Here is a 12,503-nt window from a genome sequence, read left to right as displayed (position 1 = left end):
AAACATTCCTTTAAGGTAAATAGCCACTATGCTCAGGCCCTACTATTGTGTATCTTAAAATTCTTAGCATGCTTCTCAATGATCAGAATTACCAATAACACAGCTGGATGAGTATCACTGGCTATGACGTTGCCAGTGTGAAAATCCAATGAGATTAAAACAAAACCAAAAAAACCCCCAAATAACAGACATACAAGGATTGCTTTCAACATCTCATTATGACCAGGCTGGCCTTGAATTCACAGAGAAACACCTGCCTCTGCCTCTCAAGTGCTGGGATTAAAGGCATGTGTCACCATGCCAGGCTGGATTAAATACTTTTTATATTTTCTATGCCTCCAATGGCTTTCAAGCCTTTTTTTTTAAACCATGATTTCACATTGATGATTTACATGTATATGTGTAAGTATGGAAAAACATATCTGACACATTGATTAATGGAAAATATTGATGATTACTCTCAACTGTTTCATACAGGAAAAAAGAGCTGAGTTATCTTCTTAAGCCTAGCAGAATCTAATATCATCAAAATAATAATGAATGCAAATAACATCAATGGCTACAAAATCACTGGTGAAAGATCACACAATCTCAAAGTATCAATCTCTGCCCACTTGTCGGTTAAAAAGAGCAAAATCTACATCCAAGTCACCAAATGTGTGATGCTGTGGTGTGTCACCTGCGCCTTTCTGTTACATAACTAACAGTACAGACTGTCTACATAGCTCTGATGCACTTCTCAAATCACTTTAGTTATTGTTGTACATACCAATATCTAGAATTACCTTTATATTTTCGAAAATGTACATTATCTGGCCAATAACAAAAGCATTAACATGGAATTGGAGAAATGGCTCAGTGGTTAAAAGCCAGAGGACCTGGAGACTTACAAGTGTTTCTAACTCTAGCATCAGGGGATCAACACACTCTTTGGCCTCTACAGGTACCCCTCCATACACACACAACTCATACACATAAATAAAACAAATCTATTTTTCTTTTACAAAATCATTAATATATCTGGTGAACACATTTTCACTTAAAAATAAAATAGCACATTTATTCTTACATTGGATCTACTCCAAATGTAGCTATAAAGAAAAATTCAAAATTATAAAAACATACCTGGTATTTGGCTAATTCTGCCTGTAATACTTTCACTTTAGATCTTTCCTGTTCCAATGCGGCATGAAGTGAAGTCACCTACAGCCAAATAGTCAATAAGAAAACTCTTTTTGCCTTTTTTGGAAAGTACACTAATTCTGAACATACCCAGTGTGGTAAAATCTGACAACTGTCAGTATCAGAGGTGCCCTTCCCATGGTTTCCATGAGACACCACAGGTGTGCACAGACAGGAGGAGAGGCTCACGGTGTAGAGAACACACCAGAACAGGGTAAGCTCTGCCTGCTGTTGGTGTTCATGTCCACTAACTCACAACCTTACCTTTTCAGACTCTTTAGGACATACCTACCATCTTTAATTAAGTAAGCAGAAACTCTCTTTGCTAGTACACAGTAATAATGAATACACTACTGTTTTCTCGCTTGCTTACTGGGCAGTACTTCTGTTTTGTGGGGCATAACAATTAAGACCTCAGAACAGCATGAGAAACACAGTCAACAGGTCCCAAAGCCCCTCACCTGGACCGTCAGCTCATTCTTGATGCTCTGTGATTCATCCACTTGCAGGAGTATCTCTGCCTTGTCTTTCACTGAGGGAAAGAAAGCAGCGGCGTCACTGTTCAGTCCCTGCAGTGCCGAGTGAGATAAACTCAGGGCAGCACAGTCAGAACAATCGTTTCTTCCTCTTTGCTTAATGCACGTCCTTCTGGGGCCTGACTGGCCTTATTTCTCACTAGTACATACTGGTCATTATTACAGCAACAGGTTTTTGTTTTGTTTTTTAGTAATTTAATTTTTTTCTGTGATGTTGAAATACTATCCGCATAGATATGATTAATTTTTCAATTTACAACCATTAGGACAGGTATATAAGAAAACTGAAAAATTATAAGAAAAAAGAAATATCTTGAATATTTATCTATTTATTAGGTCATGTTTATATTTTTTGTTATACTTATTTATTTTGTGTGTGTGCATGTGTGTGCATGTGCCACAGTCCACATGTGTCAGTATAACTTGTGAAAGTCAGTTCTTTCATTCTATCATATAAGTTCCAGGAATCAAAGTCAGGTTTATCATGTTTGGCAGCTCAGTTTTACCCACTCAGCCATCATTTTACTTTGTAGCCCAGGCTGGCCCTTGAGCTTCTGATCCTCTTGCCTTAGTTTCCAAGGTGCTGGGATTACAGAAACAAACCACGATACCTGATTCTTGGCTATTCTTAAAAGAAACATTTTATTTTATTTCTTTTCATTTTTTTGAGACGGGGTCTCATCACTATGCAGCTCTGGCTGGCCTAAAACTCAGAGATCCCCCTGCTCCTACCTCCAGAGTGCTGGATTAAAGGTGTGCTCCACCATGCCCGGCTTGGTGCAACAGTGTGTAAGAACTCGAATCTCAGCCCTCTTACCTGAATAGTGGTAGATGTGCACAAAGCCAGGTGCTTGAAGAGGCCTTACAGTGGTGATATTACAAAAAACTATCCAACTTGTATCACTCTGGGAAATTGTGTGTGTGCGCATTGATAAAACATGTAATTTGGTGATTTTTCTTCAGATATTAAGATTAACTCTAATTCTAAAAAACACTCAAAGGCTGAGTGTGGCGCACACGCCGCTAACCCAAGCACCTGAGAGGCAGAGGCAAGTGGATCTTTTCGAGATCAACACCAGTCTGGTCTACACAGCAAGTTTCTGGCCAGCCAGAGCTGCACAGCAAGACCCTATCTCAAAGAAACAAACTAAACAAGGGAGCACTGCTGCTCGTATGGAGAGCCGGAGTTCAACCTGCACACCCACACGGTGGCCACAGCTGTGTGAGTCCAGCTCCAGGGAACCCATGCCCCTCTTCTGGGGTTTCTGAGCACCAGGCACACTCACAATACATTTACATACACACAGGCAAAACACCCACACACCTCAAATAATTAAACAAACAACCCTTGCACCCAAAAACACGTGAATCACTTACTTTCTCCTTCCTGAAGCATTTTTAATAATTGTCCATTTCTTGCTTTTACTTCTTTATACTTTGTCTAATAATCAAAGAAAAGAAATTTTAACTTTTTAAAAGTAAATGATAAATTATGGTCCACTTTTAATTTATTGGGCTGTACATTCTGTGCTTGTTTAAAAACATAAATCATTTAGGAAATAGACAGAGGAAGATGTAATTGGAACTACTCAATTAAATCTCGGAAAACTTAAAAAGGGCCAACAAGATGGCTTCAAGGGTAAAGCTAATGACATGAGTTGATCCCTGGAACCCACACAAAGGTGCAAGGACAAAACGGACTCCACAGGACTCAAGTCTACATGTGTTGTAACACACGCACGCGCGCGCGCGCGCACACACACACACACACACACACACACACACACACGCACGCACGCACGCATGCGCACACACTCATGCCCCCCCCAACTAATAAAATTAAACTTAAAAAGTTTCAAAGTAGTAGGGGAATAAAAGTGAAGTCAGGAAATTATTAAAATTTCCTGAAGGATTTTTTTCTTTCTTCCCAAATAAAAACTCTAAATAATTCCAACTAATTTCGATAAAAATCAAAAGAAAATGGCTTCCTGCAAGTTTTACCATAACTCTCTGTCTGTTCTACAACTGCTATGGTCAGATACAGAACTATCAGCACTACTGGACTTTTTCAGTTCCTTTTCCCAAATGTCTTGGTTCTTCTAGTCCTAACAAACAATACACCATACATTCATGAATAAGAGGAACTGTGCTCCCACATGGACCATTTGAATTTTTGATAATTATCTCCCCAAATTGTCTTCACTCAACATTTCTTTTAGTACTCTAAATACCTTTAAACACTAATAAGCAATTAGTGAAAACATTAAATGTTATAAAAAGATAAAAGCCTAAAAATGTCAGTATAAAAACCTCTTTTTTTTTTTTCTCTCAGTAGGTACCAAGTGTGTGCAGAATTTACCAGTTTCATTTTTATTTCCACAGTGCTGGGGTCCAACCTAGGGCCTCACCAAACATACAAATCAAGGAGCTACCACTGAACGATGCCAGAGCACAGTGGACTTAAATATATTTTATTTTTATTTATTTATTTTGGGAGAGGGGTTGAGACAAGGTTTCTCTGTCTAACAGTCCTGGCTGTCCTGTAGACTGGGTTGGCCTCAAAGTCACAGAGATCCGCCTGCCTCTGCCTCCCGAGTGCTGGGATTAAAGGTGTGGGCCACCACCACCTGGCTTTCAATATATTTTAAATTCTATAAAAAGTGACTTTTACTAAATGGTACTCTATCCAATTAAACTGCTGATAATAATTATTTACTGAGTAATACTGCAGTCCACAAAGGGAACTGAAGTGTCTGCCACAGTAAATATAAAGAAAGCAGAAACACTTAAGACATTGAGATGAAAGAGAGATGCTGCACGCGGCAGCCCCAGGACCCTGGCATGCCCACAGGCCCCAGGAAATAACCAGTAGACTAACGTTGGTCAGAAGACACCCATGCCTAGGAACTGGAGCATCTTTGTCCAAGTCTAAAGGGGAGCAGTAAGAGAGTGCTTCCTGAGTTTGTGGTTAAAAACCACTGTTAAGGGCTGGAGAACCAGCCCAGAGTCAGGAGCCCTTGCTGCCCCTGCAGAGGACCCACCCAGTTTGGTTCCCAGCACAACTTGTAACTCCAGCTCCAGGGGATCTGACACCCTCTTCTGGATTCCATGGGTACCTGAACACACATGTGCATTCATACAAGCACATATACACACAAATAAAATTTTAAAACTAATCTTTAAAAGAAAACAATTGTATACATAGTATTAGGAAGGGTATGGAGAAATTAGAATCCCTGTGCATTTCTGGTAAAAAAGGAAAAATAACAGTTGCTTTGAGAAAGCTTGGAAGTCACATAAAAAGCTAAAACAGAATATCATATAATCAATTCTACTTTTAGTTTCTCAAAATATTCAAAGAACTCAAAGCAGGATCCCAGATACTTGTGCACTCATACACAAAACGTAGTCTGTACATTTAGGAGGATGTTATTAAGTAAGGTAGGACAAGGAATGAAGTTCTGATAAATGCTACAACACAGAGGAACCTCAAAAACATACGTTAAAAGAAATAAGCCAGAAAGAAAAGACAAAAACTGTGTGAGCCTCCAAAACGAGGAATCCACAGCAGGCAATTCACAGAGATGGAGAGAGGGCGGGAACAGCAGGCTGCTTCAGGTCAGCGTCTCTGCAGGGGACAGCAATACCGGTCACTCGACAGTGGGAAGGTAGTACTTTATGTTACTGGGCCTTTAATCCCAGCACTCGGGAGGGAGGCAGAGGCAGGCTAATCGCTGTTTGAGGCCAGCCTGGTCTACAGAGTGAGTATGGTCGGGGCTACACAGAGAAACCCTGTCTCAAACAACAAACAACAAGCAAACAGACACAAAGAACAAGTAACTAAATAAACTTAATGCTACTGAACCATATGCTTAAAATAGTTTATACAGCTAAATGCATGTAACATACAATGTATTTTACAATATGTATTTCCTAACAAAATTTATACCATTATTCAGACTTTAAGTGAATAGTCAGTTTAAAAGACTGAATAACAGAATGACTATTTCTAGTAACTGAATAATAAACATATATAAAAACCCATAAAATGTAAATTCCTAATTCTTTTACAGGAATGGATACACACCTCCCACTGGGTGATCACAGCTTTGAGCTTCTGAATTTCAGCATCCTTCCTTTCAAGTTCTAACTTTAGTCTTTCAATTCTTCCGTCTTTTAGACCCACTTCCTGAAAAAAAGAAAAATACTGCTTGTGACCAAGATTGTTCCACCTATCATTGTTTACAATAGTTCTTTGAGAAAATATTAAGAGGAAAAATACTGTATTTTTTTTAGACAATTTTGAATTACTACATTTCTACCTTACTCAATTACATGATCCTAGTTTCATACAGTGATAGCAAGTGAGGTTTTTATGACAAGCTGTAAGTATACGCTAGACCAATATCCAGTCCTAGAAATGACAGTTCTGTCCTAGAATAAACACATGCTGGAGTTCCCTGACGAGGCTCTACATAGCCCCGGCTGTCCTGGAACTCACTATGTAGACCGGGCTGGCACTGAATTCAAGACACTCTCCTGCCTCCGCCTCCCGAGAGCTGGAATTAAGGTGTGCGCCATTAGGCCTGGATCTATTCTGATGAATGTAAACTGGCTATATTTTCCTCAAGAGTGATGCACACAGATGCTCAATGAGTAGTTTCTAGGTGCCAGGGAAGAGACTGAAACATTTTTGTCTTTATGAAACTTGTCTAGTATAGCATGGGCATTTCACATAAAGCGCGTGTGCATATAGAAGCCAAGGTTTAAGCTGTGAGGTAAACTCTGGGCAGTGTTATGAGGGAGATGGCAGGAGATGACTTTGAGCTGGGTGTGGTGACATGCTGTGGTCCTGGTGCCTAGAAGGCTAATACTAGAGGACTACTTGAGCCCACAAGTTAAACCCAAGCAAGACAAACAACAGTCGCTCTTCATTTTTCTGAAAACATTTGAAATAATTGTCTGGCCCTGTGCCCATCTCACTGTTTATGAGGTCAGTAGCCAGGGTGTTCTCTGTTGAAGGGTCTTATGTTTTTGTCCTGTGATTTTCCCATCTGTTGGTTTGAGTATCTTCCTATTCTGGGGTGTGTGTGTGTGGATCTTTTTCTTACTCAGTCTTCTCTTGAAGACTAGATCCTGGTACACTTACCAAAGCAAAAAAACAAATTGCCTTTAGAAGTGGCTTCTGCTTCTCTCCTCCCTGACAGGGCTAAGTGTGGAGCTGTCCTGGCTCCCTGTGCTGCCTGTCTGTGTTCCAGCTCTTTCCAGGCTCCTTTTATTTCTTTTGTGGGTTTCTAAAGCTATTTCTCTCTCTCTTTGGAATAGAATCTATTTTTTCCTTATTCTGCTTTTCTTAAAAGTTTCACTGGTTTACACAGAGGCATTCTCAAGTCTGCCATCTTGTGTGTAAATCTGATATTTATTTATTGTGTGTGTTTTCACAGTGAATTTTAAAATACACCGTGTAATGAGAAAAGTCACTAAATAATAGTTCATATATATATATATATATATATATATAATTCATTCTCCAGATGTGATGTCTCAGGTCTGTAATCCTAGTGCTTGTGAGGCTGAGGCAGGTAGATCCCTGTGAGTTTGAGGCCAGTCTGGTCTACATAGCGAGTTCCAGGACAGCCAGGGCTGTTACAAGGAAAAACTCTGTCTCAAAAAAGAACTGAAAAGAATTAGCACAGCTTAAGTCATGCCCATCAGCTAGCTTCAGGTTTCAAAGATACTGCCGCACTGGTTTTGAAATGGCAATTCTAATCTCCATTCTGCCTAGTTTGCTCTGCCATCCTGTCTCCTTGAAACTGTTATCTAGCCCCATGCATACTCTTCATGTTCCTTCAATTCTCCCTAGACTCTGCAATAAAATTATTAGTACTAAATAAAAAGTTTATTCTGCTCAAAAATTTCCTGAAATTCTTTCCTGTCTACAGACTAAATTGCAAACTAGGCTTTAAATGCTCCACAATGCTTTCCAATCCACCTCTGCAAACTTATACAATCTCCTCTTTTCACTAAACTGATTTCTGTTTCACTGTTCATGGTTTTACTGAAGACAAAAACTCATCATGATGTCCATTCCCAACTACACTAATGTGCTATTTTTATACTCACGACTCTTATCTATACAACATCTATAAATACATATTGTGTACACAGACTCAACGTTAAGTATTTAAACTGAATTTCTAACTCTAACCATCACATAAGAAGGAAACAATTATGTCCACTGCAGTATGGCAGATGAGTTGCAACGCTGATATTTTTATAATATTTGATTTCAACAACTGTTCTCTTTCATTACACTCCACTGTCATTCAGGCTTTATATAGCACTAATGCCTCCTAATCATCTTAACTACATTTATATACTCAACTTAGGTCTACCGAGAGAGCAGGGCCTGAGAGACAGGGACCACCCTCTCCAGCACCAGTTCTTAACTATACACACAGCACAGCATGTGCTCCATATTCATTAGTGAACTAACTGCACATACACATTATCCTCTCAGAATAATGACTAAGATAATATCCTAAAACTGTTACTTTATACAAATAGAGTTGAAATCTGTCATTTCCCTTATTTTAAAAAGAAAAAGAAAACTTCACTGTGATTTTAAGAGAATTTTATTGTACATGCCTGGTTGTGCTCCGGAGCGGGACAATTATCTGTTCCGTTATGTTCTGTAAGTTGTTCTCTTCTTTTTTCTCTAGTAAGAATCTTATGAACATCATCTTCCAGTCTATTGAAGAATCCCCCATCGTGTGATAAAGTCTGAGAAGAATTCAATTCCTGTCAAAATAAGTCATGATTTTCTATCATTCCACACAAACACACACTAAACCCTGTGAGTCATTAGGAGGGTAGTGGAAGGGAATGGTTGCTAGGAGACAGGCCACCACTCTACCCTGTCTCTGGAAGAGAAGCAGGAGATACACTTGCAGGTATCTTTTTCTTACTCCTTCGCATTTTGGAGTGTCATATGATTGACAGTTTTTAGAGGGAGGGTCTTACTACAGAGCCCAGACTGGTCTGGAACTTGTGATCCTCCTGCCTCAGCTTTTCAAATGCTGAAACTACAGCTCTGTGACATCATGCCCAGGCACGACTTGCCCTTTAAATTTTTATTATACACACACCACACAGTTCACCCTGTTAGCGTGTAAAAGTCCCAGGTTTTGTACTCTCAAGAGTTGTACAACTGTCACCACAAACAGCTTTATATACTCTTCACTCTGCATTCATTAGCAGTCACTCTGTCCCTCATACTCTTCTCCACCCTAGGCAACACTAATTTTCTGTTTCTATAAACTTATCTATTCTGGACATTTAGTATAAACAGAATAATTGTGTTTTCTGTCTCAAACTTCTTTGATCTAGCAATATGTTTATAAGATTCTTCTACGTGATAACATGGATTAGTGCTTAATTTTTATTACCAAGTAAATACCCCATTTTACATTGTGTTTTTCTTGTCACTGGTGGATAGACATCTCTTTTGCCTGCTATGAGTGGTGGGGCTATGAGTATTTATACACAAGATGTTTATAGACAAGTTTCCAATTCTGTTTGGCATATACCTAGGAGTAAGGTTATTGGATGGTTTTAACCCTCTGAAATCTTCCAGCTAGTGTTCCAAGCAGCTCACTATTTTACAATCAGCAACATGAGACAGTTCTAATATCTATATTCTCACACTTATGTTATTGTGTTTTTATTGTAGACACCCTCATGGATGTGAACGACTATTTCATCAGGGTTTTGAGTTGCATTTTCACTATGGCTAACAGAGCAGGCCTGCTTTCATGTGTTTACTAGACACTGTATAATAATCTCTTGAGAAATGTTTACTTAGCACCTTTGCTCATTTTTAACTGAGTTATTTGCCTACTCACTTTCAAGTTACAAGGATTTCTGTCTTCTGGCTGGAGAGATGGCTCCATGGTTAAGAGTGTGTACTGCTCTTGCAGAGGGCTGGAGTTTAGTTCCCAGCACCTATTGTGGGTGACTCACAGCAGTCTATATAACTCCAGCTCCAGGGGATCTGACACTATCACTCACGTACACATACCTGTCCCTTCAACATGTCCCCCAAAACATACAGGCATATTTACAGTAAATACAGATAAAAAAGAAAATAATGTATTTTAAAAAGCTGAGCATGGTGACAAATGTCTATAATCCAGTGAGTAGCAGAGGGGTCAGAAAGATCTGTCCTGCTGAGGACCTCTGATGGTGAATCTTTTCTGTTGACACCCTCCCATTCTCAAGTCTGTGAATAAAATGGTTTGACACCCTCCCTCAATATAGTATATAAAATGAAGAGCAACTGAGGAAGACACTGGACATTGACTTTTGGCCCCCACAAACACACACATGCACACATACATGTACATGTACACATACAAAACCTTATTTTAAATAAATATCTCATTAAATATTATTTGTATTTTCTCTCATTCTAAGGGTTGCCTAAGCAAGTATTTCATGTCCTCTATATAACACAAAAGTTTTAGTTGCCCCTCGTTTTTTTTTTTTTTTATTTTTAACTAGGGGTTGAGTTCAGGATCACATGCTAGGTGAGCACTTCACCACTTTACTTCCAATCTTCTTCTAAGAGTGTTGGAGTTACAGCTCTAACATTCAGCAAACCTTTCCACTTAGATCTGCCTTTGTGGTGTCGGGGTTCAAACCTTGGCATGGCCTCACTGATGTCAGTGGTGGGCACTTGACCACAGGAGCTGCAACTCCAGTCTGCCACTTCAACCCTTGTGTCCAGGCAAGCTCCAGCCTCTCAAGCAGCTGGACTGCAGTGCATGCTCTTCTGCTTGGTTTTAGGTTTTACATAGACTTCTGTGATCTACTTTGAGTTAGTGTCTGTGTATGGTATGCAGAAGGCATCCAAATGTATTCCTATGCATACAGTTATCTCACATTTATTCAAGGAGAAGACTATTTTTCCATACTGAGATGTCTTGGCACTCATACTCAAAAAATCAAACAAATACAGATATCAAGGTTTATTTCTGGACTCTTAATTCCATCCGCCTCTGTGTCCATTCTCAAGACTCAATTCTCAGTATCAAATTGACTTGATTACTACAGTTTAGTAATTGCACTGTTTTACACTGCATTTAAAATTCACTTTGATGCCAGGTGGTAGTGGTGCACACCTTTAATTGCAGCATTAGGAGGCAGAGGCAGGCAGATCTCTGTGAGTTCAAAGCCAGCCTGGTCTACAGAGCGAGCTTCAGGAGAAAGGGCTACACAGAGAAACCCTGTCTTGAAAAATAAAAAAAAAAAGCCATTTTGACATAAACTGTGCTTACAAATAAAGACAATACGTTAAAGAGGAGTGATTTTAACACAAACTATCAAATTACTTAAATTTGGAAATTTTACACATTCTCTAATAGAAGTAAGATTTCCCCTCTCGTTATCAAGCACAGAGACTGACAGAAATTCTCCTCCTGTCCCCCTCAATTCCATACCCTTAGGCTACAGTACTGAGTTTTATCAAGTTCAACTGTATTTGTAAACAGTGATCCACAGTTAAATGGCTGCTCACTGTTTTACTTCCATTTCACCTAAGAAAGTGAAATGTTTGAATGAAAGTTTACTTGTCTATCAATACAAATGAAATTGTTAACTACCTGTGGAGAACTTCATGTTCTATAGAGCACTAAGACCCTGCTTTACCTGAATCTCATAAACACCAGGAGAGGCTGACAGAGTCATCAAGGCTTGGGATGCCCAGGAGCCACCACAATGTGGCATAACCATACTTCCAAGTATTGCTTTATAAAACATGTCCACTATATGGTAAGATCTCATTTAAAGCATAAAACAGTGCTGAGCTTCCATGGAAGGAGCACCAGGCTGACATCAACTAACCAGCTTCTGGATTTACACTAGTCAGTGGCCCTGTTTGACTGACAGTTTTGGAGACAGATCTCACTATTCACTCTGCAGCTTTGCAGGCCTTGGATTCACAGAGACCTACACCTCCATACTGGGATCAAGGACATGCACACCATACCTACCATCTTCTGACAGCGGCTCCCCTTACCAGTGTTCCTATCCCCCAAAACAATTTTAGCCCCTCAATATTTCTGAATGATACACACATAAAAGCACATTTAGAATTGGCAAAAAGAGAAGACTGTTCAATAATAATACCAGAATTTTGACAAACACATGAAAACATACTAATTAGTTATCCTGAAAATGCAACTGAAATTCAATGGCATACACTACATTCCCACTACTGTGGTGATGTTTTATTTGTGCTGAAATGTGATATTTTATTTGTATGTTAATAAATAAAGTTTGCTTGGAGATCAGAGGTCATAGTGAGCCACAAACAGAAGTCAGGTGGTGGTGGCACATGCCCTTAATCAGATCACATGGCAGGCAGAGTCTGTGTGTTCAAGGACATAGCCGAGCATGGTGACACACGCCTTTAATCCTAGTACCAACCATAGAGACCTGGAGATCTGTATAGACACAGTGATGAGGAAGTGAGGTGGCTGGGCTTACAGCCAATGAGAAAGCAGAACAGGAAGGCAATAAAGGTGCAGGTTAGACAGGAAAATGTTCTTTTGGGAAGCTACAGCAACATGGTTAGTTGGCGGCTATTGCTCTGATCTCTACGGCTTGCACCACTGTATTTGGCTCTTTGTTTCTTATTTAATAAGACTGTTTAGAAATTCGCCTACAATTGGCACCCAATGTGGCAAGAATGTCTTTAAACCGTTGGTGGCCTTATAGCTTTAC

The 12,503-nt window shown here is 39.6% G+C and overlaps 1 protein-coding gene and 1 long non-coding RNA gene across 5 annotated transcripts in view; one reads left to right on the top strand and one right to left on the bottom strand.

The window, feature by feature from the left end:
- Positions 1-12,503, top strand: part of LOC128103286 (uncharacterized) — a 105,387-nt gene that overhangs the window by 28,009 nt on the left and 64,875 nt on the right. The window lies entirely within an intron of this gene.
- The window catches only part of Gkap1 (G kinase anchoring protein 1), a 38,783-nt gene that overhangs the window by 1,277 nt on the left and 25,003 nt on the right, over positions 1-12,503 (bottom strand). For 3 of the 4 annotated variants that reach the window (XM_052727521.1, XM_052727519.1, XM_052727520.1), the window contains exons 8-12: positions 8,363-8,519; positions 5,806-5,903; positions 3,096-3,159; positions 1,644-1,714; positions 1,126-1,203 (exon numbers count right to left, since the gene is read on the bottom strand). In XM_052727521.1, coding sequence (XP_052583481.1) covers positions 1,126-1,203; positions 1,644-1,714; positions 3,096-3,159; positions 5,806-5,903; positions 8,363-8,519 — 468 coding nt within the window. The remainder of the gene's footprint in view (positions 1-1,125; positions 1,204-1,643; positions 1,715-3,095; positions 3,160-5,805; positions 5,904-8,362; positions 8,520-12,503) is intronic. The other variant, XM_052727522.1, reaches the window with a different exon arrangement.

Source organism: Peromyscus californicus, unplaced genomic scaffold, assembly GCF_007827085.1.
Source record: "Peromyscus californicus insignis strain IS unplaced genomic scaffold, ASM782708v3 Scaffold_8__1_contigs__length_139910024, whole genome shotgun sequence".
Lineage (NCBI taxonomy): Eukaryota > Metazoa > Chordata > Mammalia > Rodentia > Cricetidae > Peromyscus > Peromyscus californicus.
The sequence above is the reverse complement of the archived record's forward strand: the minus strand, read 5'-3'. Positions and strand labels throughout refer to the sequence as shown.